Genomic DNA, 26,926 nt, shown 5'->3' on the forward strand with positions numbered 1-26,926 from the left:
ATCTATTTTATCATCAAAAAGGTGATGAAAAAAATCTTGTAAGCATTAGGCTTGCATGTGAATACTGAGCTTAATAAAAAGCTGAAGGCTGCACTCACAAAGCAAAGTGCCTTTTGACTAAATTATACGTCCATTGTTCATGTATTTTGGGTTTATTTTTCCCTTTTCTGTTCATGTGTTCAAGAAGAGATGAACTTTATGTTCTTTCCCAAAGTAAATGGGCACATTCATTTCAGAGTACAAGGAGAACAACTCACTGCATGCTCTGTTTTGCTCTAAGTGCCCAGTAAAGCTGTCACACACCAGTGCTGTGCTTCCACACTATTGCACACACTGTCAAAAGGAAAAACAACTTGAAAACAAAATGGTTCTGTCTCAATAAAACTGCACAGGAGGATATTCAGTGCCTGGGCAATTAACTGGCCATCAAATTGATCAGCTGAAATGAAACAACTCAAATGAAAAGCATCTGCCATGTGCCAAAGAAACCATACCCAAGCCACCTATTAAAGTGCTGACTGTACAGGAGGTGAAGCTGGCAATAGTTTATCTGTATTCAAGGATCTCCACCAAAAAGGGCCCTTCAAGCAGCACAGGTTCCCACACAACAAACAGCCTCAGCACCTTCAGCACCTCCTACTCACCCAGGAAGCTGAAACTGTAAAGGAAGAGAGTGAGAGCCAAGACAAAGGAGTTAGAAACTGTAAGTACAGACAATACGAAGTGTTTATTCACTGTTTCCCAAATCTCTGCAGCTGCAGGAATGTGTTTGACACCCTCCTTCCCTCCAGTCATTCCTTGTTGCCCAGCAAGGGAAGGACAATCTGGTCCCAGCTCTGGTCCCAGCGCAGCTGCCGGGATGCTCGCAGGTTCTCTCGGAAGCTGTGAAGTTTCCCTTCCAGGCTAGGGAAATCCAGGAAAAGCATCTGTAATTTAAAAAGCAAAACCACAGAAAAATAACTGTCATGTTCCATTTCAGGCACATTCCAGCCTCCCTCAACTACAGCTGCAATTCTGAGGTCTGGCCCCATAAAGAGAGAACAAGGACAAAATTTGAAATGCTTTTGCCAGCTTCAGGTTCACATTCAAACAGAAGTGAGGCAAACAATGCTCTCCAGGCCAGGCAGTACCTTGTGAGAATGCAAAACACACAGGTGATGTTCAGATCTAAAAAGGCTGCTTACACAGTGGCACCTCTGGGGTTATTTCTGGGGGGACAGAAATCAGTCAGAGCCTTTACCTTCAGCTGTTTTGCAAGTTCCTGTGAGTCCCTGAATATCAGACCGTTCTCATTGTGTTTCACCAGTTCATGTAAACTGTGAAAAAAAGTCAGAAAAGGAAAACTGAGGCAAAAAGCAGTGAGTGGGACATTTACAATGTTGCCCTGTGACATCCAAAGGACCAAACCAGGGTATCTGTATCATTATGGCCCCAGATGTCACAAGCTCCACACCTGACATAATGGAGTTAAACAGGCAGTGTTAAACAGTTAAAGACTTCTCCTTTCTGTGTCAGACTAAATCTACCACAACCGTACCAAAAGGCCCTCATTCTGTCTTTGTGCCACTCATCTGGACATCCATTAAAACCAGGGCAATTATCTACTTTCAAACTAGATTTTTTTTCCACAAGGAAATTCTGTTCATGATCCATCATGAAATCTTCAGGAATTTGTCTTCTTTTCTAAAGCTACTGTTTTCCCAAAGGACCATAAATTCCAAGAATGCCCATGCATACTCTCAGTCTTTCACTGAACAGGTGTGTCTATGCAGAATAAAGATTTTTTTTTTTAATTAAATATATGGAAACAATGGAATACAGGGATTTTTTTAAGGCAAGTGCTTGCATTAAATACTCCCATTTTTGTAGAAACTAGTATTAACTTTTAAACTTAAAACAACCTTGACTTCTATCTTATTGAATTTTAAAAATGGCAAAATACAGGAATCTCACTGAATTCCTGCAGTAGCTGCTGAACTCTGGCTTTGTAAGAATATTGTTTTATGTGATTCCCTTGAGCTGTAACAGAATAAGCTCTTACCATTCAAAATGTATGGCACACACAGGTAAACAGCAGCCAAACATATCCACCACCTTCATGGGCAAATCCAAACCACTGGAGGATTTATGGAGACACACCCCCAGGTCTGCTGAGCCTGAAAAGCCAACACAACACAGTCTGAACTCTCTGAAAGCAACTCCTCTGTGCTCCTGCAAACCTTTATTTTTGTGCTGCTTTGGATGGTGTAAGTGAAACTTTCAACTACCCAGACACAATTTCAAGCCATCAGGGAAAAAAATAAAGCACAGGGTGTTTTGGGACTCAAAATTAGTTATGTTTTAGAAAAGCAGGAGGTGAGTGCATTAAATTAAAGGGGATTTTGAAGATTTACGTATCTTAAAACAGCCTTTCTGCCTCTTAATCTGCTAAAAATGGGTAAGTAAAGGAAAACCCCATCACAACCCCATCAGTATACACTGTGACCTCACTAGTGACCTCTCCCAGCTGAAGTCAGCTCAAACAGAGGAATTATAGTGTGATTTTACAGACATTATGTTCATTATTTTAAAAGGGCCAAATAAACAGTGTTTTACAGCCACATAAATTGTCAGGCTCTAACCCTGCAGAATGAAGATCACATGGAATATGTATTTTATAACTCTATTACTCCCACTTTTGTAATGAAGATTCTGAGGGAATAACATTCCAATGACATGTTAATTTAGAATTTCAGCTACTTTTGGTTGCTCAGCCAACTTTTTCATTTCATTTACTGGAGTGATCTTGAAAGTAAAGTAGAACATGCTCAGGCACCTCTATTTCAGCACAGCTGGAAGAAACAAAGAGTGCAAAGAACAAGCTGAAACAGCACCACAGCTACTTCTTGGGAAAACAGGGAAAAGCCAGCCAGAGGAATTCAGCAGCTTTTCTGGAATGAGTCAAATCCATGAATATCCTGTCACTAACCAGCAACATTCCTGACTATATTCTCCAAGTCTGCATCAGCCCCCTGCAACTGTGCTGTTTCCCACACATCCTCAAGCCTTTTCCATCACCCACTATTTACCAAGCAGAAGAGGGTAATCCTCAGCTTCCAGCCATGGTGTACAGATCTGGATATGCTTAAAGCGCAGTTTTTGGATCAGTCCATTGTAATAATCTTTTAGAGGTCCTTTACCTGTGTAAAACAGAAAAAAAAAAAAGTTTTATCGAGATGACTGAAAACAGTGTGGTCTGTGAAATACAAGCTCATGTTGGATCAGGTGAACAAACAGGATACAACACTTGTGGTACCCTAAAAAGACATGAAAAGTCTTAAGTTCCCTTGAAAGCAATGTGCACCTGGACTTCTCTTACTCAGTATTTCAGTTAGTTTTCCATAAATGTAGAATCATGGAGTTTGTAAGGTTGGAAAAGCCCTCTCCAATCAAGTACAACTGTTCCTCAGCACTGCCAGGGCCAACACTGACCCACAACCCGAAAGCCACACCCACAGGGCTTTAAATTCCTGCAGGGATGGGCATTCCACCACTGCCCTGGGCAGCTGTGCCAGTGCCTGACCACCCCTTCCATGATGGAATTCTCCCAATATCCAGTCTAAACCTCCCCTGGCACAGCTTGAGGCTGCTGCTTCTGACATTGCTTTTGCAGCATCATCTTAACCTTGACCTTAGATTGTTTTTCATGCAGAGCTGGAGCAGACAAGGAGGCTCTTTAAGGATGTGCCATACTTGGTGGATGGTGCAATAACTCAGCTATAAATCACTGTCCTTATAACCAGACACAAAGGCAACAGTCCCTCCTCTCTCCCCCCAGCAACAGAAGAGTCAGCACAGAACAAAAATGACAACTAAACCTTCTGTTAATACTGAAAGAACTGTAACACAAACATTCTCACCTGTTATCACACACACTAAAGCTGGAAGCCTGGCTCCCTCCTTGATAAACCTCTCATAATCTGGAGAAGATAAAAGCACTGGTCAGAGCTGACAAATCTCAGGGTGCTTGGCTGAAGAGTGGTGACAGTGCATTAATTATTCAGCTTCCCACTACAAGCTATTTCCTTACAAGTATGTATGAGTAACACAGCAGTAAATTCACCTATGTTAACATTTACAGACTTCTCCAGAAATAAATCAGGCTGTTTATGCATGAAGCATTTCTTCAACTGCTCCCCAATCAGTTGCTTCAATAGATCAATTTAGAATTGCAGCTGCAAAGTCTACAAGCTAAGACAAAGTATTCCCTCCCTTCCCATTAGCAGATACCTGTGGAGAGTAGATGTAATAGCTCAGAAAATAAAACTGCAGTTTAGGAGCCAGTTAGAGATTTAACTCTCCCTGACAACTCCTCTAATTGAATTCAGATGTTGCACTGCTATATTTCAATTAGTGCTAATTAATCAAACACAACTGCATTTTCACCTGAATATAGAAGCATTGCTCTTTAGCAAAACCCTTCTTAAGTGTCCAGAAGATCTCCTTGAAACAGTGAGATCAATTCCTTCATACCAACCTTCTAAAGCTCTTAAAAGGACTGAGAAGTCTTCATCCTCTGAAAGAGAAGGCTTTTTTAGTAACGTCCATATTTCTACCATTTAAGTTTTTTTACTTTAAATAACAATTGAGATTTTCCTCACCTTCAACTACACTATTTAAATACAGACCAAGTACTCAAAGGTTAAGTACATAGTCTGTACTTAAAGTTTACTATTTATTGAAATGTGGTATTAAAAGTCCCCTAGTTTATTTTCATAAATAAAAGTCCATAATCATGCACAGTGTTTATCTATTTTGCTTGTTGGCAACATGATAAACAAACCAGCTACAAATACTGTATATCTTTGAAGCTATCAAGATAAAATTTTCTAGTTTCTAAAACTGAGAATTAAGTGCAAAAACTGCCCTGATTGTTCAAAGATAAAGACAATCCTGCCCATGGTTACCGGCAATGGATTTGTTTCCAGTCTCCGTTCGCTTCCTCATACAGAGGAAAAAAAAGTACATAATTATGTAATAAACACCATCAGAAATCATGGAATTTCAAATTGGTTTGGGCAGGATGGGACCTTAAAGCTCATCTCATCCCAGCCTCCTGCCATGGGGCAGAGACACCTGCAGGGTGCTCAGTAAGGAGTAAATATTTGAGTTTCTACATCTGTTTTACACCACCATGCAAGACTGTATGTCTAGAATGAAAGCTAAAAAAAAACAAATAGGAAACCTCTTTTAATCATTCTTAAAGTTGAGCTCTATAATTAAAATACAACTTCAAAAAAAATCATTCATTTGTAGTATTATTTAAGTTACACAACATTTAGTTGCATCATACACACTTTGTCTTCAAATTCTCCCAGGAAAATAAAGGACAAACATAACTTCAAGTGTGAGAAAGTACAACCAGCCCTATTTGATATGGAAAATAAAACCGATTCCCAACCTGTCCAGCTGGTGCTGCTGATGAGGAGGGCTGGCCGGCCCCTGGACTTGAGCACACTCCCACTGCTCCCATCCCTCTCGGTGAAGGCTGATCTGTCAGCACTGGGACTGGCAGCTCTGTACTATGGAAACACAACTTCCTGAGCATGAGCTATACACACAGCCAGCAACAGCAGGGAACACTCTGCTTAACTGGCACCAACTTCCACACATTTGGCTTCAGATTTGCTGCTCAGCTTGTCTAGAAACAGAATCATTACATGACAAAAATACCAGGACAGGGCAGGCCATTTTTCCCCCTTTCCTGCTGCTACAGGCACAATTCCACTTTCCAGCCAAATGTTTTCCTTCACAAGTTGAGCAGAGTCAGCCTCCCTTTCCACAGTCTGTCTCACACCACAGCATGGAGGCCAACAGCACATTTATTCAACTAAACTCAGAACCTACACATTCTGAGCTGGGCATTCCCAAAAAATCCCTACCATGCACTGTGGATTTCACTTCTTTTTCAAGCCTTAGTTTGGTGAAGTCAGCTCCTTGGTACATCTGCTATAGGTGACATCCTGCACTGCCAGAGTGAAGTGTTTAACACTTGGACTGAGATCCTGAAGGCTCTGCACAGTAATTAAGGAAGGGATGCTATTAAGGAAGCATCCAGCTACTGCAGTGTGGGTCAGTGGCAAGCAGACTCCTGCAGAGTTCCACCCCTGACACTCAGCACAGATTGCCTCAGTGCTTATGCCAACTTCTTTAGAAACAAAACACTTCTACTACTGGTGTTACCACAGCTCAATCATTTCACTTCTTCTGGCCTCTCCTAGTGACAATTAAGGCACCTCAGTGCCCCCTGTGCCTACTGGGGTTCAGAATACCCCACACAAGTATTTTGGTAACTTAAGTGCCACAACTCCATGTCCCTTGGTTAAGGACTGCAGGGGCAGCTGCTCTTGCACATACCGTGCTTTGAAAGGCTCGTAGTCCTTGGCAAGTTTCATGAACAAGTTGTGTTGGAGGTCTAATGGTGTTTCCTTAAAATAAGATGCTGGTTTGTCATGCAACGTTACAGCCCTGGGAGGAAATAAATGTGCAGCTTAAATAAGATACAGATGTAACAACATGCACATGGCACAGTGGCAGGCTGCAACAATGTAATCAGAAAAAAATAACTACAAAACTAAAACATTAACTAAAAAAACTTAACTATGCAGCAAAGTAATTCATTTTTTGACTCGTACAACTTCCTGTATTCCTGAAGTTTGCTGGAACACACCAAGGTGGGCACAAGTAACAAGGAACCCCTTTCTTGTGTGCTTATTCTAGGGGTGAAATGCACCTGTAAAAACTGCAGACATCACTGTCCTGATTTTCAAACTTCATAACTGCCCCTGAGCAACTCTGATCCTGAAGGCCTCAAGATAAGCTGGCAGGCCAGAGTAATTGTTCAAATCCCAGCGATACCCGTCCCTCTCTGGCTCCACAGGCAACCTGCAGCAAACTTCCATGGCTCCTGGGCTGCCACTCAGTCAGTGGAGTGTTAGTTTAGAAGGACGATGAAGATTCCTGAATGCCCACACTATAGTGGCCCATCACAAAACCAAGCTGATGTGTTTCACTGGTGATGGATGAGCTCAGGAGAGCTGCTTTTGTAAGATCCATCTGGATCCTGAATCCTCAGGGATCTGTTCTGTCATTTACTTAGCACACACACACTCAGTTGTCTGAGGCACATGGCTTACTTTATCTTGAAATTCACCCAGAGATCTTTCCTCATGGCATCAGTGACACACAGGTTATAGTCAGACAAGCGCCCAAAAAGCTTTTCATACCTGACAAAAATGAAATATCAGTCAGAAACCACAGGCAGGCAATTGCAGCAACTGCTCCCAGTGCCCATGCTGGATGAAAGCCAAACAACACCCAAAGAAACCCAACTGCCCCCAGAACTGAAATTTGATCACCAATTTTTGATGGACTCCTCTTCTCCAAAGCCTTTAAAGCCTTTAACTACACATAACTAATTATTTTCAGCAAGGAGCTGTTCAAAGAAGAGCTGGAGTGTAAAGCAGCATTAGAGAATAAAAGACCCAGGACATATAAAGCAATTCCAATAACAAGATCAACATTTGCATAGGTAGGTAAAAGCAACCTGCCTAATTCCTGCAACCCCCTCCCACGTGTTCAACAAAGCAGCTGCAGAACAGAAACACTTTCACACAGCAAAGCCCAGAAACCCCTCCCTGTGCCAATTACATTCTCCCCACTGGCCTCCATTCTGAATTCACCAAGGCACATCATTTCTAAAGAGCAGAAATGACTGTACAAACCATTCTGCAATCAGGACCAGTGGGTGGCTCCTCCCATGACTCAGGCTCATGATGGTGTACCCATAGTTGTGCCAATCAATGATGAGTTTGCTCCCCCACCACAGCCCTGCCACCCAGGCAGCAGCTATACTGGGTAAGCCTGGGGGATTCTGCTCAAAAACAAAACCAAAATAGCATAAGAGAGTTTGTGACCAAGTGACAAACACAAAGCAATTACGAGAAACAAAAAATCAAATTGAAGTTGCATCACCTTAAAGGAGCTTCATGAACAGAGACTCTGTATTCACTTACGAACACTGGCAGGTACTTCAAATTTAACCCTTGGATCAAGATCAAAATTCCCCTCCATTAAACACACCAACACTTCCAGTAACATTTATTCTCTACTGCTACCCATGGCAATGAGGTTTGAAAGCACAACAACTAATGGGAAGAGAAAACTTGGCTTGTTAACAGAGCAATCAAAGTTTAGAGCCAAAAAATAGCTGGATACAGGTTTACACCACTGATGAGGCCAGTTCAGCTCTGAAATAATTAGAACAATGTCTGAGATGGCTAAAAACGTCCTGTAACATAGCACTATTTATTTGTACTGAAATTAGTCCCAACACAAAACATACCTGAAGAAGAATACAGGATGGCTGTTCTATCCTCAGCAACGTGTACAGTAACTGCACTGACTGCACGAGCACCTTTAGGACATACTGGAAAAGCTTTGGACCCACTGCAAAGTGACAGAAAAACAGGTAAGAGTATTAGAGCTCTCCCCACAGAAATGTGAACATCAGAACTAAGCAGCTCTGTTGAGACAGGGTCAAAATAACATGAAAATGGACACACTTTACCAATGACCTGGGTACGTGATTGAGTGCACCCTCAGCAAGTTTGGAGATGGCACCAAGCTGGGTGAGAGTGTCAATCTGCTTGAGGGTAGGAAGGCTCTGCAGAGGGATCTGGACAGGCTGGATCACTCCAAGGCAGACACTGAGGGGCTGGAGCGTGTCCAGGGAAGGGAACAGAGCTGGGAAGGGGCTGGAGCACCAGGAGGGGCTGAGGGAGCTGGAAAGGGGCTCAGCCTGGAGAAAAGGAGGCTCAGGGGGGACCTTGTGGCTCTGCACAACTCCTGACAGGAGGGGACAGCCAGGGGGGTCGGGCTCTGCTCCCGGGGAACAGGGACAGATTGAGAGGGAATGGCCTCTAGTGCCAGGGGAGGTTCAGGTTGGATATTGGAAACATTTCTTCATGGAAGGGGTGGTCAGGCACTGGCACAGCTGCCCAGGGCAGTGGTTGAGTCCCCATCCCTGGAGGGATTTAAAAGTGGAGGTGGCACTTGGGGACAGAGGTCAGTGGTGGCCTTGGCAGTGCTGGGGGAATGGGTGAACTCAATGTTCTTAGAGGGCTTTTGCAACCTCTGTAATTTTATTCTACGATCACTGTAAAGCTATGTAAACATCTCGTCATCCCTACAAATTCTCATTCTGTATTTTGTACAGAAAGAAATCCTGCATTCACTGAATGGTTTGAGTTAGAATGGACCTTAAAGGTCATCTCATTCTGCCCCCTGCCATGGGCAGGGACACCTTCCACTGTCCCAGGCTGCTCCAAGCCCTGTCCAACCCGGCCTTGGACACTTCCAGGGACAGGGTGGCCACAGCTTCTCTGCGCAACAGGGCTAAACACAAGGTGGGGGAGAAAGAGGTAGAATGAAAATAATTTCCACATTTTACTCTGCGTGTGAACAGCAGCAATGTAGCGGCAGGTGTTTAACTCCAGCGGCTCCTGTTTAACAGAGAAAGGCAGCCAAGGGTGCGGAGCTGTGCGTGCGGCGGGCCTGCACCCGCACACGCTGCGGGCTCTTGATGGTCCCCGGTTCCCTCGGCTCCCCGGCCCGGCCCGCACGCACCTCGCAGCACGCTCAGCTCCGCCACGGGCACCAGCCGGATGTTCTCGCTGCGCAGCACGTCCCGGTGCGGCCGGGTCTCTGCGGGGGGAGAGCCCGGTCAAACCCGGCCGCCCCGCCCGGCCCCGCGGCCCCGGCCGCCCCCTCACTCACGGAGGTAGCCCAGCAGAGCGACCTCGCGCCCGTGCCGGGCCAGCGCCAACGCGTGGTACTGCATCCGCGGGCTGCGGCCCAGGTCCCCCAGCACGGCCACGCACACCCGGCCTGCGCCGCCCGCCCGCCGCCGCCGCCGCCACAGCAGCAGCAGAAACAGCAGAGCCGCCACCGCGCCCGCCACGGCCGCCCACGGCCACGGCCACGGCCCCGCCGCCGCCATCTTAGAGCGCCGCAAGGCGGGAAAGGCGCCGCGCGCGCCCCCTGGCGGCGCGGAGGAGCCGCGCTCTGAGGGGACCCCGGGCCGGCCGCGGGAGCGGGCAATTACCGAGAGAACGGGTAATTAATTAATGACAGCACGGAGGGTGCGTCATCAACAGCGGCACTGCACACTCGGCCGCACTCTGGGGTTTCCTGGTAAATCTTAGAGTATCTCGAAGTCAGGGGCGATTTCAGTGCAGCCCGGTCACCATCCAATGCGTGTGCTTTTCCGTAGTTTGAATTCAGCTGAATTCTAACTAGATCTTCTCTGGATCTGAGTTAATACTCTACATATTTCTGTGCTATCCCTCAGTTGTCTCAATCCCTTATCCTACTAGGTACTAAATCCTTTCAACATCTGCATCCCACTGGTTTCTCACATGTGTGTCTAATAAACAATTTCCATCTATTTTCAGCTTGCTGATCCCTGTTTTCTGGTGGAAACACAGAACAAACAGAAGCCCACTGACAGAAATATTTGCCTCGTGACATTGGCACCTTGGAAGTGACTGAACACCACGCTGAAAAAATCATTAAGTTGTACAAAAGTTTAATATTAAGTCAGTTGTACTGGCCAAGAATCCAATAGGATTGTCAAACAAGGCAGAGAACAGATGGTATTTTTTTCACTACAAACAGGGATAAAGACACAAATGAAAGACGTTGGCTGGGACAGGAACAGATGTTGACCAGGGACAGGACCCAAGGGAACGGCTGGAGCTGTGCCAGGGCAGGTTTAGGCTGGATATCAGGAAAGGTTCTTCCCCCAGAGGGTGCTGGGCACTGCCCAGGCTCCCCAGGGAATGGGCACAGCCCCAAGGCTGCCAGAGCTCCAGGAGTGCTTGGACAATGATCTCAGGGATGCGCAGGGTGGGATTGTTGGGGGGTCTGTGCAGGGCCAGGGGCTGGACTCAGTGATCCCCGTGAGACTCTTCCCAACCAGGAAATTTCACAATTCCACGATTCTCTCTGCAGGCCCTTGTGGCCTCCCATCTGAATGGTGTCCTGCTGTTCCAGTTAGGTTTCTTTTCCCCCTTTGACAAAGGCAAATGTCAGCTGTTGCATTTCCAGCGTAACTCTCCATATTGCCAATTAGCTAGTAGGTGGTAACAGTGAAACCATTCTTCCCTTCTAAAACATATAACGAATTACAAGTGTGGGCAGACTAGTTCCACAACAAAATAAAGCCTGGAATGTTTGCTCAAAGATTCTGCTCGGAATGCATATTTTTCTACTGACAAAGCATGGAATCATAGAATCTTCTGAGTGGGAAGGGACCCACAGGGATCATCCAGTCCAACCCCTGTCCCTGCACAGACACCCCAACAATCCCACCCTGGGCATCCCTAGCAGTGCTGTCCAAACACTCCTGGAGCCCTGGCAGCCTCGGGGCTGTGCCCATTCCCTGGGGATCCAAGGTTTCCTCAAGAAAAGCCCCACATCCCTTCCTGCTGTTACACACGCAGCCCCACCGTGGCAGACACACATCCATTCCAGCCTGTAGGAGGACTGATCTTGTGGGAATCCCTCGTTTCAGTCCCTCCTATCTCACCTGACAGCTCCTTGCCTGTACTATTTTAATGTAAAATGCAAATTGCTTTTCTGTTTACTTCCTTGAATAAAGTGCAAATGTCCTGGCTGCAATGGAATGAGGGACTGATGGATTCTTGCAGGCTATCAGGCATAACACCCCAACTCCATACAGCTGTATTTTCTGCAGGTTATCAAAGTACTTAAAATCACAAGTGTTTCAGCTTTAGGGATGTGGTGACTTTTAGTTTATGAAGGTAGAGTTGCAATAAAAGTCCTTTTGACCTATGTAATCTTCAGAGCTTAGCTGGAAAAAGATAAAGAAGGTGCACTCATCACTTCTGGCTGAGCTTTGAGAACAGGGATGCACTTGAGAGAAATGCATTTTCAGAGACTACTGATCTCTGCCCAGAGAATTTTTCATATGTATTGAATAGCAGATCTGTTTTACAAAAGCCTTTTCCTGTCTCTTCTTCCTGACCATTTCAGAAAGTTTGGAAATGCTGTTTGCACTTACCCTAGAAATAGTCTGTTTAAGCTCCATCCCCAGTCCTCCTGCCCTCGATGGACTGCTGTGAGTGCAATAAACAGAGACAGAGAAGCCAAAATCCCTCTCACACATGGAACTTCTCTCATCCCAGAAGTCTCCAATTCAAATGTCTCAAGCAAATCTCATGACAGCCTGCTGCTACCCTGGTTACTCTTACAGCCATGTGATATATGTAGTTGAAACCTTTTAAAACCCACTTTTTTTTTTTTTCTTTTTTTTTCTTTTTTTTTTTTTTTTTTAATTTGCACTGAAAAAAATAACATGGAATATCTTAGTAACAAGTATTTGCACGAATCACACATGCACTGCGGGGTACAGGCTAACTCCTCACAAACTCAACATGACTCCAAAGGGCTCCGAGCACAGGCACTGTGCTATATCATGAGGGATAAATTATGGCCATTTTTAACAGCAAGGTAATTTGCTTCTTGTGTTTTGCCACAGTGGAGATGAAAGGAATTTGCTGCAGAATAGCCTCAATTTGGAAGCTATTCCAGGTGGCCTGAAATGCCACTGCAGGTGGCCCAGCGCTGAGCCCACGGCCTGCTCTGGTGCTGCTGGGGTGCCCCTGGGCATTGTCTTGAAGATTAAAAGCCTGTGGTGTTTGAAGGGAGGACTGGCCTTAATGTTCCTCTAATAATCCCCATGCTCTAAAATACTGAATTAATGTTATTGCTTAGTACCTGCACCTGCTTTACCTCATCCAATGTCAGCTGTTTCCATAAACTTTTCACCAAGCCTTCCAACCTTCTTGTCAGAAGGGAAAATGGCACAGGATCACAGAATCAATGAAAAGTTTGGATTGCAAAGGACCTTAAAGGACTAAAGATTATCTCTTTCCAACCCACTGCATGAAAAGACACCTTTAATGCTCCTTTTTCCTCAAACACTCCAAACTCTGCACCCTTCTTGCAATTGCCTTTTAACCTCACCAGCTGCTTTTTATCTGCTTTATTCATTTTCTCCTCACCCAAAAAATCCCTAAGGAAGGAGTGAAGGTAAAAGAAGTGACCTAGGAAATTTTTACATAACTTCCCAAAGACAGTTTCCCCTGAATGGTTTGTATTGGTTTAGACAGCTTTTCAGGCAGGTACAGGTTTAGATTATAGAAATACATTTTTTATTCCTCCCAGGGCATAGAAGAGGAAGAAGGCAGATAATCAGGAAAAGCAAAGCCAGTGTGGTTATCAGCCATATGGGAAATTCAGCCATATCAGCCACAGGGAAATTCAAATTAGTAAAAGTTTGTTTCACAATACAAAGCTTTCAAATTGCAGGAAAAGGATAAAACACTTCCTAATTGCAGTCATGCCCAAATTTTCAGAGCTGGACTGAACTTGAGGCTCAAGACAGAAGAATATCTGCCTTGTATTCCAATATATAATTGGAATTAGTATTTGATCTAGACATCAGCATGCACACTCTTCTCATGATATTCACTCTGATAGCAGAAAAAAAAAACACCCACTGGCTGACCTCCACTGAGTGGATAAAACAGAGAGATTCTGACTTAGAGCCTGACATAGACTTCAGTTAGGGCTGGGAGTGTGTCTTCATACCAGAGCTCAGCTGCTCAGATTCATTCGGCACAGTGTGGCCACAAGGCATTTTCCCAGCCCCTGCACACACATGTACTTTAGACCCTGCATTTTGGGGACATGAATGTGGTTGTGACACAACCTGGAATGGATACTGGTTATCTTTAACAGCAGGTAGTTATCTCAATTAGTGGGGAAATCATGTGTCTCTGCAAAACAAACACTGGAATTCTGGCAATGCCACCCTTTCCTCTGAGCAATTCTGGAAAAAACAAGTCCCTTGTACTCCAGTTAATATTAATTAGGTGGAAGGAGCTGCTTTAGAGGGGGAAGTAAACTGAAAAGCAAAGGCACTATATGGAAAGGATAGACTATTCCTTTTTGAAATACTGCTTTGTTTTTCATTCCAATTTGGAAGAGGTTTCTGTTCCCTGTGGATTTCCAAAGGTGACTTTTGGCCCATGGATTCTACACTGTATATGATGTGATTCCAGGCTCTCCAGGCTTCTCTCATGGAAAAGACCAGGTGAATTTGGGAACTGGGTGGAAACCTCCCACTGGAGCCCTTAGTACACGATGATCCCTGTGAAAAGGTGAAGCTCTTTGAGCAAAAGACCAAGCACAAAGCTGAGTGAACTCCCAGAGCGCTCTATTTATGCTTTATGTAGAGCTGAGTTTAGACAATGAAAACCACCTTTAGGCCACCCTGGAGTGTGGCAAGCACATTTCACTCTCAGGATTTTTCATAGAGGTGCACAGAGAGAAAGAAAGAGAAAACAATTTCTATTTCTGCTCCTTGTTTTCTCATGTGGAATGTGTTTGGAGAATTGTTTACCTGGGGTGATTGCTTGATTGGATTCTGGTGAGGATTGTGTGAGCCTGGTGGCCAATCCAATCCACCTGTGGCTGGATTCTTAAGAAGAGGGTCACAAGGTGTGAGTTAGATTTGGTAGTTAGAAAAAGTAGGTATGTAGTTTTAGTATTTTCCTTTATACAGTATATTAATGTATTATAGCATAGTTATAATAGAGAAATCATTCAGTCTTCTGAACTGAGTCAGACATCAGCATTTCTTCCCACTGGGTTTGCCTGCATTTTACAATACTGGAGTTCCACTGGACAGCTTGTTTCCAGCTGGAAACACAAGCAGGACACCTGCAGTTCTCCATGGCTGAATAAAACTGGAGGCATAAAAACCCATAAGCTAAGATCTTTTAACACACTGGCTTGTCCTAAGCGAGTTTTCTGGTTAATTTGTGATATAAAACTCCATTTTCCCACCTGCGAGACACCTGAGACAGCAGCACATTTATTTACCTGAACCAGGTCTGCTTATCCTGGGAAAGCTGAGGTATAATCCACTGGCTATGGAAACACTGGGTTCTCCTCCTGCAATACAGCCTCAAGCTTGTGGCTCCACAGCCCCGGTGCCCAGGGCACAGGGGTCGTTCCCGTCGTTGTTCCACCTCATTTATGGAATCAAGGCCTGAAGGGAGCTGGGGAGGGACTTTGACAATGAGATAAGACAAGGAGAATGCTGTGTGTCCAAGACCCCCCATTCCTCCCAGAAGGGAATGTGGCCTGTGAAGAACCTGCTGCATGTCTGAGGTGGGCAAAGCCACTGCTGCAAGTGAACCACAGGCTGAGAGTGGAGGAATTTGTCTCCTTGAATATCTCAGTCCTCGAATACCTTAGTAAAGAGTTTTGCTACTATGGGCAAACATGGACATAATTACTACTCCTTGAGTAAACCAAGCTGCTGCCTGCCCTCTCTCTGAGCAGGCTGAGTGCCACTATCACCCCATTAAATTCCACTCCAGCAGTATAAACACTGATAAAAAATGTGGTGATAGGACACAGGGAATGGCTTCCCACTGCCAGGGGGCAGGGATGGATGGGATATTGGGAAGGAATTGTTCCCTGGGAGGGTGGGAAGACCCTGGCACAGGGTGCCCAGAGCAGCTGTGGCTGTCCCTGGATCCCTGGAAGTGCTCAAGGCCAGGCTGGACGGGGCTTGGAGCAGCCTGGGATGGTGGAAGGTGTCCCAGCCATGACAGGGGTGGAAGTGGCTGAGTTTTAAAGCCCCTTCAAACACTAAACATTCAATGATTCTGTGATTTAATTATTTTAATAATATATTTGACTAAGACATTTCTTGAAAGATTATATTCCCAGGTTTGTAAACTACAGCTCATTTCCATCATTAGTCCATTAGCTATGGTGTACCAGAGGATCCAGGCACTGAAGTTAGATTCAGGATAATCCTCCGAAAGGGGGTGATGGATCTGCAGTGGCTGTAAGGGATGATCTGTATGATCTGTGCTGTCCGTGACACGCGTGAGTGTCACCGGAGCTGTGGAGAAAGAGCCGGACCCTCGGAGCCCGGGTTCCCGGCCCGTGTCCCTGTGGGAGCTCTCCCGGTTCCCGGCCCGTGTCCCTGTGGGAGTTATCCCGTTCCCGGCCCGTGTCCCTGTGGGAGCTCTCCCGGTTCCCGGCCCGTGCCCCTGTGGGAGCTCTCCCGGTTCCCGGCCCGTGTCCCTGTGGGAGCTCTCCCGGTTCCCGGCCCGTGCCCCTGTGGGAGCTCTCCCGGTTCCCGGCCCGTGTCCCTGTGGGAGCTCTCCCGGTTCCCGGCCCGTGTCCCTGTGGGAGCTCTCCCGGTTCCCGGCCCGTGTCCCTGTGGGAGCTCTCCCGGTTCCCCGCTCCGGCGCCCCTCAGGCCCCGCCAGCCGCCAGAGGGCGCTGCCGCCGCCCGCGCGCCGAGCGCCTGCCAAGATGGCGGCGTGTGGGGCGGCGGGGAGCGCGGGGAGCGCGGGTGGGGGTCCCGGCCGGGCGGGGGTCGGGGCGGGCCCGGCCCCGGGACGGGGATCGGGGCGAGCAGGGGTCGGGACGGTCCTGGTGGCCGCGTTGGCGGTGCTCGGCTCGCTGCAAGTGGCCCGCGGCGCCGGGTGAGTGTCTGGGCGCCGTCTGTTCCGGGGCGCGGCTGTGCCCGGCTCCGGGGGCTCCCGGTGCCCTGAGGTCGGGCTGGTGGAGCGGGTGCCAAGCGGGACGGCCGCCCTTGAGCCGCGGTGGGTCACACCGGGGACGCGGGAGAAGCGGGCCTGGGGTGTCAGCGAGGCCGTGCCCACCCCGAGCCGCGCCGCTCTCATCCCCCCGCGTTTGCGGCCTTGGGACAACCGGGTGTTGTCGTTGCAGGAGCCCCCGCAGCGAGCCCCTGCTGCAGCCCTACCCGCCCGGGCAGCACGGCCCTCGGCACGGCCACAGGCGCGTCAGGGACTGCCAGCCCCTCAGGTACGGCAACGTCACGCACGAAGCGTGGCCCGGCGACGACAGCGCGGCCGGCCCGGTGGCTGTCACCAGGACGTTTGTCTCGTACATCCACCCGGAGGGCAGCGACCGCAAGGTGATCTATGGCCACTTCACTTTCGTGAGGAACCCCCTGAGGACCTTCTCCGTGCTGGAGCCGGGCGGTGCCGGCGGCTGCCTGGCTCAACGCAGAGCCCCCGTGGAGGAGACTGCAAAGCTCAGGAAGTGTCTGGTGGCCCAGAACGGCGGGTACTTTAACATGGAAACTGGAGAGTGCCTTGGGAATGTTGTGAGCGATGGGAGGCTGGTGAGAGACTCTGGAGGCCTACAAAACGCTCAGTTTGGCATCCGGAAAGATGGCACCATGGTGTTCGGGTAAGAGCTGGGGGCTGTTTGGAGAATGCTCTCTAGCCTGAAGACTTTCAGGCATAACTGGGCAGGAAGCTCATCCCAGCACTGCCTCCTTGGCCTCCCCAGTTAAAGCAGAAGCTCACTTGGAATGCTGAAGCTAGGGATGTTCTAGCTGTACCTCATGGAGCTATGTCTGTGGCCCTTGGCTCGTGTCCTAGGATGAAGAGAAGCTCAGTAAGTTATGATCTCCAGCTGTTTAGGTTCCAGTGTCTCCTCTCCCAGCTTGCAGCAGGGACACTGGCTGGGGTAGAAGGGGAGAAGGCTCTGTTTCCCCACAGAGGAGACACAGAGCAGAGTGTCTGTGCTCTGGCTGCAGTACAGAAAGGCTGGCTTTGGAAGGGACCTCAGGAGGTGCCTCATCCAGCACCCTGCTCAGCACAGGTTGGATGGAGTGGGCTGCTCAGGGCCACGTCTGGTTGGATTTTGAACATCTCCAAGGTTGGATACTCCATATCCTCTCTGGGCAAACCTGTGATTGAACATATTAATGCTTTTTTGGAACACTTCAAGGGTTGTGACTCCACCACTGCCCTGAGCAGCTGTGCCAGTGCCTGATCACACTTTCCATGAAGGAATTTTCCCCATGTCCAACCTGAACCTCCCCTGGCACTAGAGGCCATTCCCTCTCAATCTGTCCCCGTTCCCTGGGAGCAGAGCCCGATCCCCCTGGCTGTCCCCTCCTGGCAGGAGTTGTGCAGAGCCACAAGGTCCCCCCTGAGCCTCCCTTTCCTCCAGGCTGAGCCCCTTTCCAGCTCCCTCAGCCCCTCCTGGTGCTCCAGCCCCTTCCCAGCTCTGTTCCCTTCCCTGGACACGCTCCAGTCCCTCTGTGTCCTTCCTGTCATGAGGGGCTCAGGACTGGAGGTGCCTCAGCAGTGCCCAGCACAGGGGATGGTCACTGCCCTGAGCCTGTGGCCACACTGTGGCTGGTCCAGGCCAGGTGTCACTGGCCTTCTTGCTCACCTGAGCATGTGACCCTCCCCAAGCAGATGGAGACAGAAGTTCTGATCACCCTCTGATGAGGAATATTTGACTGAGAGACTGGAGTGCCCCCTGGAGTGCAAGGCTGTGGTATTCACATATAGTTTGAACAGAGAGAGACACCAACTTGCCCAGGATTTTCCTGGGAAAGTCTGTGTCTCTCTCTGTTCAAAGGATGTGTGAATACCACACAAGGCCTCCAGGAGCTGCCCTTTCCCAGCAGCAGGAGGATCCTAAAAGTCCCAGAAGGGTTCTGAGGACCCTTCTGCTGGTCTCAGAAGATGCAGCAGCAGCAGCCTGGAAGTTTCATCCTCCACCTTCTGGTAGCTCACTCCCAGGCCTCAGGAAGGATCCCTGCAAAGCCACACTGAGCGTGCCAAACCAGGGCTTTATCCTGCAGCCATTCTGGCAGCCCTGAGTACCATGGCCTTGATTTATATGAGAGAGGTGTTGGGTGGGTCAGTGATATGTCCCTTCAGTGAGGGGCCTTCTGCAGAGGGGACCAACAGCAGTTTCAGGGTCACTGTAGAGTCCTTAACCTCAGCTCTGCCCTGCTGCTCCCCAGCTCTGGCAGGATGTCCCTGTTAAATGGAGCTATTGTGATGTTTGGTGGCTTTGTGCCTTCCAAACCATGATCAGAAAAATAGTTTGGGTGTAAGTAATTTTGGCTGTCAGGACAGTGGGGAAAGTCCTTCACTCCCTCACCCTGCATCACACCCAGCAGGACACAGCCCAGGGCACAGTTACCCCTGCAGAGCTGCTGCTGCTCCCTGGGCTGGCAGTGGGTGAATCCAGGCTTTAAAAGCTGTCGGTCCCTGCCCAAACTGTTTTGTAGTTTGATCTACTTTCAGCCATGTTCAGGTTGTCTTCTTGTTCCTTTCCCATGGGAAAAGGGAATTCGTTTTGCATGTTTTCCATTCGGGTATTTCCAATTACACCTTTCTACAAAGCACAAAGCTTTGTTTGCCCACAGTCACGGATACCAAACAAAAGTTGAGCATCCAGCTCCCACAAGACATCAAAAAAGTCACCTTTAAACCCAAAACCTCTGGCAGAGCACAGCTGTCCAGCTCCAGCCCCTGCTCCCATGCTCTCAGTTGCAAACATCCCCCAGCACCAGGCTCCCCTGAGGCAGGTGTTCCCCATCACCCTAATTCAGGAGAGAGCAGTATCCCTCAGGAAGCACCCTGTGGTGACACACAACACCTGAGCATGGAGCTGGTACCTGAACAGTCCTTTTGCTCTCTGCAGGAGCAGGGAAATCTCCTTTCCAGATGGAAGGAGCAGGTGGCATCCAGTGCAGCTACAGGCAGGCTGGATGCTGTAGCTCCAAATGTTCTCCAAAGCTGTTTGGTGTCACATTTTTGGAGACTAGAAGCTGACAGGCACTAAGATGTTACAGCTGCTTCCACAGATCCCTGAGTATTTGGCAGTGGCTGTGTCCTTGTGTTCTGCCAGATGCTTTCTGCTCTTGTTACCCTGGCTCAGATCCACTGGTCACATTGCTGCCATTGCTGGCCACATTGTTTGAGGCATAGTGGCCTGGGGTTCTCATTAGCTGTGGGTTTGTGTAGAGGAGCAGAGAACAGGGGCTGCTCTGGCTCCTAAAGTGATGTTTCACACTGCTTGGCCCCTGGTTTTGGATGTAGCTGTTCTTCATTCTACCTTTTCCTGCCCTTCTCCCTGCTTCAGGGGCCTGCTGGCAGCAGGAGAGGCTGATTGACGTGCCTGTGGGTAACCCTGCTGCCCTCTGTTCCTAGTTACCTGTCTGAGGAGGATGTCCTGGATCAGTCAAACCCTTTTGTGCAGCTCGTGAGTGGGGTGGTTTGGCTGCTGAGGAATGGAGAGGTGTACGTCAACCAAAGCCGGGCGGCCGAGTGTGGTGACACTCAAACCACAGGTAAATACTGTGGAGCCTGCCTTCAGCCTGCCCAGGGACTGTCCTTCCCCTGGGACTCTGGGGAGAAGGGGCACTTGAGAAGTCCAACTTTTATAGATCATGGAGTAGTTTGGGTTGGAAAGGAACTTAATGGTGATCTTACTCCACACCCCTGCCGTGGGAAGGGACCTTCCACTGTCCCAGGTAGCTCCAAGCCCTGTCCATTCTGGCCTTGGACAATGCCAGGGATCCAGGGGCAGCCACAGCTTCTCAGGGCACCCTGTGCCAGGGCCTCACCACCCTCACAGCCAAGAATTCCTATCCTGTCTAAACCTGTCCAGAGAAACTCAAAGCAGGTGCCTCTTACAGGAGTGTAAAGCCAAGGGATTGTAAATCCCCTGCTTTTTGCCTGTGCCAGAAAAAAACTTAATCAAGAGCACTTTTGTAGAGCTTGGATGAATGAGAGGAGGCTGGGCTGTGCTCTCCCTGTGTTTCAGTTCAGATGAGGCCCTTGCTGGGAGCTCTTGTGCAGACACATGTGTCTTGGCAGACCATCCTGTCCCCCATCTGAGTGTGAATTGTTCCCTGTCCTGCAGGAACCTTCGACAGGTTCATCAATGTGATCTCAGCCAGGACTGCGGTGGGACACGACCGTCAGGGCCGGCTGGTCTTGGTTCATGTGGATGGACAGACAGAGTCCAGAGGGTAAGGGCTTGAATTCCTGGGACTGGAGGGGCACTGCAGCTGTCAGGGACATGTTTTAAGGCAGAGACTTGCAGAGCTCAGGAGAGCCAGAAAAGGCTCACAGAGCCCTCCTCAGGGTGCCTGGGATGGGAGAGCTTCCCCTTCGACCACAGAGAGCAGCAAGCTCCTGATCTAACAGCTTCACTGAAGGCAAATCAACAAACAAGCTCTGCTTTGCAGGGTCAACCTGTGGGAAATGGCAGAATTCCTGAAGCAGCAGGGAGTCATCAACGCTATCAACCTGGACGGTGGAGGCTCTGCCACGCTGGTCCTGAACGGGACCCTGGCCAACTACCCCTCTGAGCACTGGTGAGTGCTGCTGGCTCGTGCCCAGGGCTGCCCAGGGGCCCTGCAGCTCCTGTCAGGGTGCAGAGCCCAGCCCCACACCCTGGCCTGGCTGGGAGGGCACAGCAAAGGCAGGTGACAGGATCTGCAGGAGAGAGCAGCTCTAGAATTTAAAGAGATTGAGTGACTCCATGTTTTTTCCACTTAGTCATCAAGGATTAAAGCTGAGCTGGTTCCAGACAGGCAGCAAAGCTGTGGCTGTGACTGAGTGGCTGATGTGGGAATCGGATAAGGCAGCAGCTCTTAGTCTGGGAGATTCAGAGGTGCACATCCATAGGAATTAGCAGAGATCTGTCAGCAGCTTATTATTATGGAAGAGAAACACTGACTGGGAGACCCTGCCCTTCCTCATTGGAGGGAATCTAAAGAATAGTTTGTTTTAAATTCAGCTTTTTAGTCAGTTCTGACTGTAAACATGACAGGATTTAATTAACATTCAGTTGCCATAACTACAGTGATATAATTTATATCAAAGCAAATAATGTTCAAGAAAATGTGTGCTGGGTGTCAAAATGAGGGAAGTTGGGACTGCTTTAAGGGGCACTGTGTTGCTGTAATTCCATGTTTGAAATGATACCTATCAGATGGGATTTATAGCTCAGTTCAAACCTTGACTCCAATGCAGTTTTATGTTTATATTTTCCCAGTATTAACGTTCATGTTTGGCAGCGTGGCTCAGGAGGAAATCTCTGGGTTATGTAATGGGTGTTGTGTTGGGCTGGGCAGTGCAGGGTCAGCTCAGGCTGTCCCCTCTGCTGTCCCCAGCTCTTTTAACAGCATGTGGCGCTGTCCCCGGAGCATCTCCACCGTGGTGTGTGTGCACGAGCCGGGCTGTGACCCGCCTGACTGCAGTGGCCACGGGCTCTGCGTGGCCGGGCACTGCCGCTGCGACGGCCCCTTCTGGGCAGGTCCCGCCTGTGACACCTTGGACTGCGGCCCCGCCAACTGCAGCCTGCGCGGCGTCTGCAGCGCCGGTGAGTCCCTGGGCGGGTGACTCCGGGGGGCCCGGTGACACCGAGGGGCCTGGGGCGCAGCAGGGGGGCAGGACCTGGCCATGCATCCCTGGGGAATATCCCTGGGGAATCCAGCGTGCCTGCCGCCAGGCACCAGCTGGGTGGGTTGGGCTGCTTCCCCTCTCCGGCATCCGAGGCACAGATGGTCAGAACACGTTGCCTTTAGGAGCCAGCAGCAGGGCTGGGCCGGGGCTCGGGGCTGGAAACTTCAAGCTCTGTGCCTCAGTTTCCTTTTCTGCCCCGGGGTTGTGCTCTGGGTTTGTTGTGAGGCTGCTGATGGACAGGGCTGTGTATTATGCTGTGTGACAGCAGCTGCTTCTGTCTGCTGCCCTTACTGTTCCTTCTTCACCTGCCTCTCCTACTTCATAATTTTTACAAGGGTGCAATTGCTACTCTTCCATTAATCTGAACTGAGGGATTGCTGCAATGTCTGCCCCCCATCTTCTGCCCCTCTGTGCCCAGTGCTGTTACCCTCTTCCTGTGCTCCTGACTCCACTCTCGTTCAGGTGTGCCCCAGTGCAGTGGCTGGCAGATCTTGGTGGGTGCAGGTGTTGCCAGTAGCTGCCCCAGAGCTGATCCCAGGGAATGCCATCAGCAGAGATTCTGCTGCATTTGGCAGCTGGGGAGGGGGGGGGGTGCGTGAACCCACCCTTTGTGTGAGTGCAGGGTTCCTCTTCTGGGGCTTCACTGGCAGGGGTAAGAGGGCACCTCAAGAGGCAGAGGCTCCTAATTTCAAGTCCTTGCTGCTTGCAAGTGTTTTGTTGTTGTCAGTAATGCCTGGTCCGTGTTTGCATAGCTGGATGCCTGTGTGACGCCGGCTGGACTGGCAGCAACTGCACTGAAGGTAAATACTGACTGCTGCTCCACTGCCTCTTCACAGGCAGGAAGAGGGCAGGGGGAGCCACTTTCCAACAGCTGCCTGCCCGAGGGGGGGAGCAGGGAAGGGAAAGGCCACCCTGTGGGCTGGGCTGCTCTTTTCTGGCAGTGTGTGTTTAATTGCAGCTGGAGCATCTGCAGTTGGCTTGGTGGGAGACACTCAAGCCCTTGCTCCTTGTTCAGGACACACACTCAGCTTATTGCTGAGCATCCCTCCACAGGGATGAGCTGTGGCTGTGTGCTGGGATTGCTCACCTCTGCTGCCAGGGCCCTGGTGACACCTCTGCTTGTCTCCTGCAGCTTGTACTCCTGGTTCCTACGGGGAGTCCTGCAGCCAGAAGTGCCGGTGCCAGCACGGCAGCTCCTGTGACCCTGTGCACGGAGCCTGTTCCTGCCCTGCCGGCTTCTACGGCACCAGCTGTGAGCATGGTAAGGCTCTCAGCGACCTCTGGGGCTGGGGACAGCATTTTGTGTCACTCTGAGCCTCCTCTTGGGTGCAGTTCTGCCAGGGTAGCTCAGGCCTGACCATCACCAGCTGGCTCCCAGCTCTTCTGGGCCTGCCTGTCCTACCCAAATGGGCTGAAAAGCAGAGGAAGGAGCAGAGAGGAAAGAGGAATTTGCTTCATCAATGGAAAACTGTAGATTCCTGCTTAGTCTCAGCCCCAAAGAACTGCATTCTTTTCCCAGAGCTCCTGGGTGAACACAAAACATCCTCTGCTCCAGGGTGTTGCACCAGGCCCTGCTGTAGCCCAGGCTTCAGGTGATGCAGGTCAGTGCCTGTGGAATGCTCCAGAGGGCTGTCCTGCCATCCCACCCTCACACTACTTGTGCCAGTGCTAAGTGTTCTGCCTGGTAACCACTCCAGGCTCCCTGTGTCTGAGTTACAGGGGGGTGTGAACTTCTTGGCTGCCTGATTCTGTCACTGATGCTCTGTTCCAGCCTGGGAACACTCAGCCAATCCCATCCCAGAGATGTTGCCCAGAGAAGCTGTGGCTGCCCCATCCCTGGAAGTGTTCAATGCCAGGTTGGACGGGTCCTGGAGCAGCCTGGCATAGTGGAAGATGTCCCTGCCCATGGCAGGGGGTTGTAGCAAGATGAGCTCTAAAGTCCCTTTCAACTCAAACCATTCCATGATTCTGTGATCCCAGATTTACACAACCTTCCCTCTGAAGCACACCAAAGAGCAGCCTTGAACTCCCAGCACGGTGCTCCCAGGCTGCTGCAGGCTCAGCTGAGCTGAGGGAGCTGCAGCCACAGCCTGCAGCCTCAGAGCAGGTGGAGCTTTGGCAATGACCAATCCCTTTGTGATCCCCATCCCCAGAGTGTCCCCTGGGCTGGTTTGGGCCGGGCTGCCAGAGCCGCTGTGAGTGTGACCACTCGTGTCCCTGTGACCCCGAGACGGGCAGCTGCAACATCACCCACCACGGGGCACTGCAGGACCACTTACACAGAGGTATCCGACTGCAGGGGGTGGGGTTTGAATAAAAGCTGGAAGAGCAGCTTTAGTGCATAATGGTGTTTGCTTAGTCACCTCACCAGCTCTGCTTTACCTTGCTCTTTTTTAGGGGACTTTTACACCCTGGCCCATTTTTCTTCTCTCTTTGTTTTCCAGCTGGACAGTGTTTGGCTTCCCAGAAAAAGGAAAATAGCAAAGAAGAGTTCTCTCTGTCAGAGTAAGTGTTTGGTGCTCACTGTGCATCTCAGAGGCTGTCACAGAGCATGGGGGTGTTCAGTCTGCAGAAAAGGAGGCTCACTGTGCATCTCAGAGGCTGTCACAGAGCATGGGGGTGTTCAGTCTGCAGAAAAGGAGGCTCAGGGGGCCCTTGTGGCTCTGCACAACTCCCTGACAGGAGGGGACAGCCAGGGGGGTCAGGCTCTGCTCCCAGGGAACAGGGACAGGACAAGGAGAAATGGCCCCAACTGTGCGAGGGGAGGTTTAGGTTGGGTATTGGGAAAATTCCTTCACAGAAGGGTGGTCAGGTAGTGGCACAGGGTGCCCAGGGAGGTGGTGGAGTCCCCATCCCTGGAGGGATTTAGAAGCTGTGTTGATGTGGCAGCTGGGGACATGGGTTAGTGGTGGCCTTGGCAGTGCTGAGAGAATGGTTGGACTCTATAATCTTGGAGGGATTTTCCAACCTAAATGATTCCGTGGTTCTGTCCTGCCTGAGAGCAGGCCCACAAGCTTGGGAGCACAGAGAAGGGAGAACAATCCTCTGCACACTTGGGCACACGTGCCACCGGTGAGCTGTTGGTGATATGACTTGTGTGTCCCACAGAAGCTCGTGGCTCTCCCTGAGCTCTGCCCTGGCCCTGCTGCTTGTGCTGAGTGCCCTGGGGAACGTGGGGCTGGTGCTGCAGGGGCGGCGGCAGCAGCAGGACCGGGACTATCGCTACCACCCCCTGAGGGACATCAACGGGGACACCCCTCACAGCCCCACCTCTGCTGCCTGGGACCAGGAGGATATTCAGGAGCCTGAGGACACTCAGGAGCCCGAAGACACTCAGGACCCAAACCAAGAGTTCCTTTAAAATCATGGATGGGATGAGGCATTTCACCCTGCATTGCCCCTCAGCACCAACTGGGACTGGGGCTGTTCCCATTGGGAGCCTCAAACTGCTGCCTGAGGAACCTCGGCCCAAGAACTGCCCTGTTGAGGCTGTGGTTTCCTTTCCTCTGCTGCCCCAGCACCCAGGACTGCAGCATTAGGGGATGGAGGACATCCCTTGGGTGAGGGAATTCCACAGCTGCAGCAGGAAAGGAGATGGGCTGGTTCCTTCCAAAACTTGAGGGAAACAGGTGAGGGATGCAAGTTACAGGCACCTCCAAAAGATCCCTGCTCACCTGAGCAGTGCTTTTTAAGATGCTAGTTAAACTGCCTCTAGTACAAAGCTGGGCTTAAGGGTATTAGTGTCTGCCCTTCCTTGCTAATCTCAGATTTCAGTCAGAGAAGTGACCAAAAGCTTGTTCTGAAGTGTTGAAGGAGGTGCAGCACCCAGTGCCAGCAGAGCCCTCCTCTTCTGGCCATGGTGGGGGCTCGGGTGACACACAGGGTTGTGACAGTGCCTGCAGGGCTGGAGTGTTTCCTGACCAATCCTCAGGCCAGAGCAGCCCCAGAGGGTGATGAGTGCTGTGTTTTGGGGCAGCTCCTGCAGCACAGCACCAAAAAAGCCCTCTCAGGTCCCAGATTCCATTTGTGCATCTCTCCAGCTCCCAGGAGCCAAAGGCTCTGCCCAGCTCCGTGGGCTGAGGGACCCTGGCACAGCCTGGAGCTGCCCCCGTGGGGAAGGACACAGACAGGGACAGCCTGGCATGGCTGGCATGGCACGGACTGGGCTGCCCTGCCCCAGCTGGGCACTCCTCAGAGGGACCAGCAAGGGCTCCAGCCCAGCCCAGATCTCGAGCACCTCCGCTGGAAATCTGGAACGTGTCCTTGCACAGTTACATTCAAACAGTGTTTTGAGTTTGCATCCCCGTGAGGGAAACCCAGCCTTGAATGAGCCCCTTGGATGCTGCAGAGGGGTGAGAGCCTGTCTGAGCCCCACACATCTTTATGCACTCACTCTCTTTTTACCTCTCCAAGTAAAGGATGTGTAATTTTTGTGTTGGCACCAAATCAGGCTGTAACCAAGAGACTCTATTTTTCTATGATTTACAAAAACTTGAATAAAGTCTTTTAGTGCTA

At 50.0% G+C, this 26,926-nt stretch overlaps 2 protein-coding genes across 2 annotated transcripts; one reads left to right on the forward strand and one right to left on the reverse strand.

The window, feature by feature from the left end:
• Nucleotides 1–708: 708 nt before the first annotated feature.
• On the reverse strand, nt 709–10,039 carry ALG1 (ALG1 chitobiosyldiphosphodolichol beta-mannosyltransferase). The gene is made up of 13 exons (XM_053992214.1): nt 9,817–10,039; nt 9,667–9,744; nt 8,384–8,487; nt 7,764–7,912; nt 7,176–7,265; nt 6,397–6,507; nt 5,441–5,556; nt 4,517–4,555; nt 3,900–3,959; nt 3,069–3,179; nt 2,042–2,156; nt 1,241–1,316; nt 709–926 (listed from the first exon to the last, which is right to left on the reverse strand). The coding sequence occupies exons 1-13, from the start codon at nt 10,037–10,039 to the stop codon at nt 792–794; spliced, it is 1,407 nt and encodes a 468-aa protein (XP_053848189.1). The 3' UTR covers nt 709–791.
• A 6,427-nt stretch (nt 10,040–16,466) lies between these two features.
• NAGPA (N-acetylglucosamine-1-phosphodiester alpha-N-acetylglucosaminidase) lies at nt 16,467–26,926 on the forward strand. Its single transcript, XM_053992344.1, has 11 exons — nt 16,467–16,639; nt 16,887–17,372; nt 20,147–20,286; nt 20,862–20,970; nt 21,190–21,318; nt 22,120–22,328; nt 23,164–23,211; nt 23,544–23,672; nt 24,565–24,696; nt 24,856–24,916; nt 25,520–26,926. The coding sequence occupies exons 1-11, from the start codon at nt 16,467–16,469 to the stop codon at nt 25,770–25,772; spliced, it is 1,869 nt and encodes a 622-aa protein (XP_053848319.1). The 3' UTR covers nt 25,773–26,926.

Source organism: Vidua macroura, chromosome 16, assembly GCF_024509145.1.
Source record: "Vidua macroura isolate BioBank_ID:100142 chromosome 16, ASM2450914v1, whole genome shotgun sequence".
Taxonomy (NCBI): Eukaryota; Metazoa; Chordata; class Aves; order Passeriformes; family Viduidae; genus Vidua; species Vidua macroura.

What these genes read in the sequence shown, in the direction of transcription:
- NAGPA (XM_053992344.1), top strand. Translation starts at nt 16,467, where the DNA reads ATGGCGGCGTGTGGGGCGGCGGGGAGCGCGGGGAGCGCGGGTGGGGGT. An exon ending in AACTACCCCTCTGAGCACTG is followed by an intron (nt 21,319 to 22,119) that starts GTGAGTGCTGCT and finishes TGCTGTCCCCAG; the next exon opens with CTCTTTTAACAGCATGTGGC. An exon ending in GCGCGGCGTCTGCAGCGCCG is followed by an intron (nt 22,329 to 23,163) that starts GTGAGTCCCTGG and finishes GTGTTTGCATAG; the next exon opens with CTGGATGCCTGTGTGACGCC.
- ALG1 (XM_053992214.1), bottom strand. Translation starts at nt 10,039, where the DNA reads ATGGCGGCGGCGGGGCCGTGGCCGTGGCCGTGGGCGGCCGTGGCGGGC. An exon ending in GGAGCTGAGCGTGCTGCGAG is followed by an intron (nt 8,488 to 9,666) that starts GTGCGTGCGGGC and finishes GTCACTTTGCAG; the next exon opens with TGGGTCCAAAGCTTTTCCAG. An exon ending in CTGGTCCTGATTGCAGAATG is followed by an intron (nt 7,266 to 7,763) that starts GTTTGTACAGTC and finishes CATTTTTGTCAG; the next exon opens with GTATGAAAAGCTTTTTGGGC.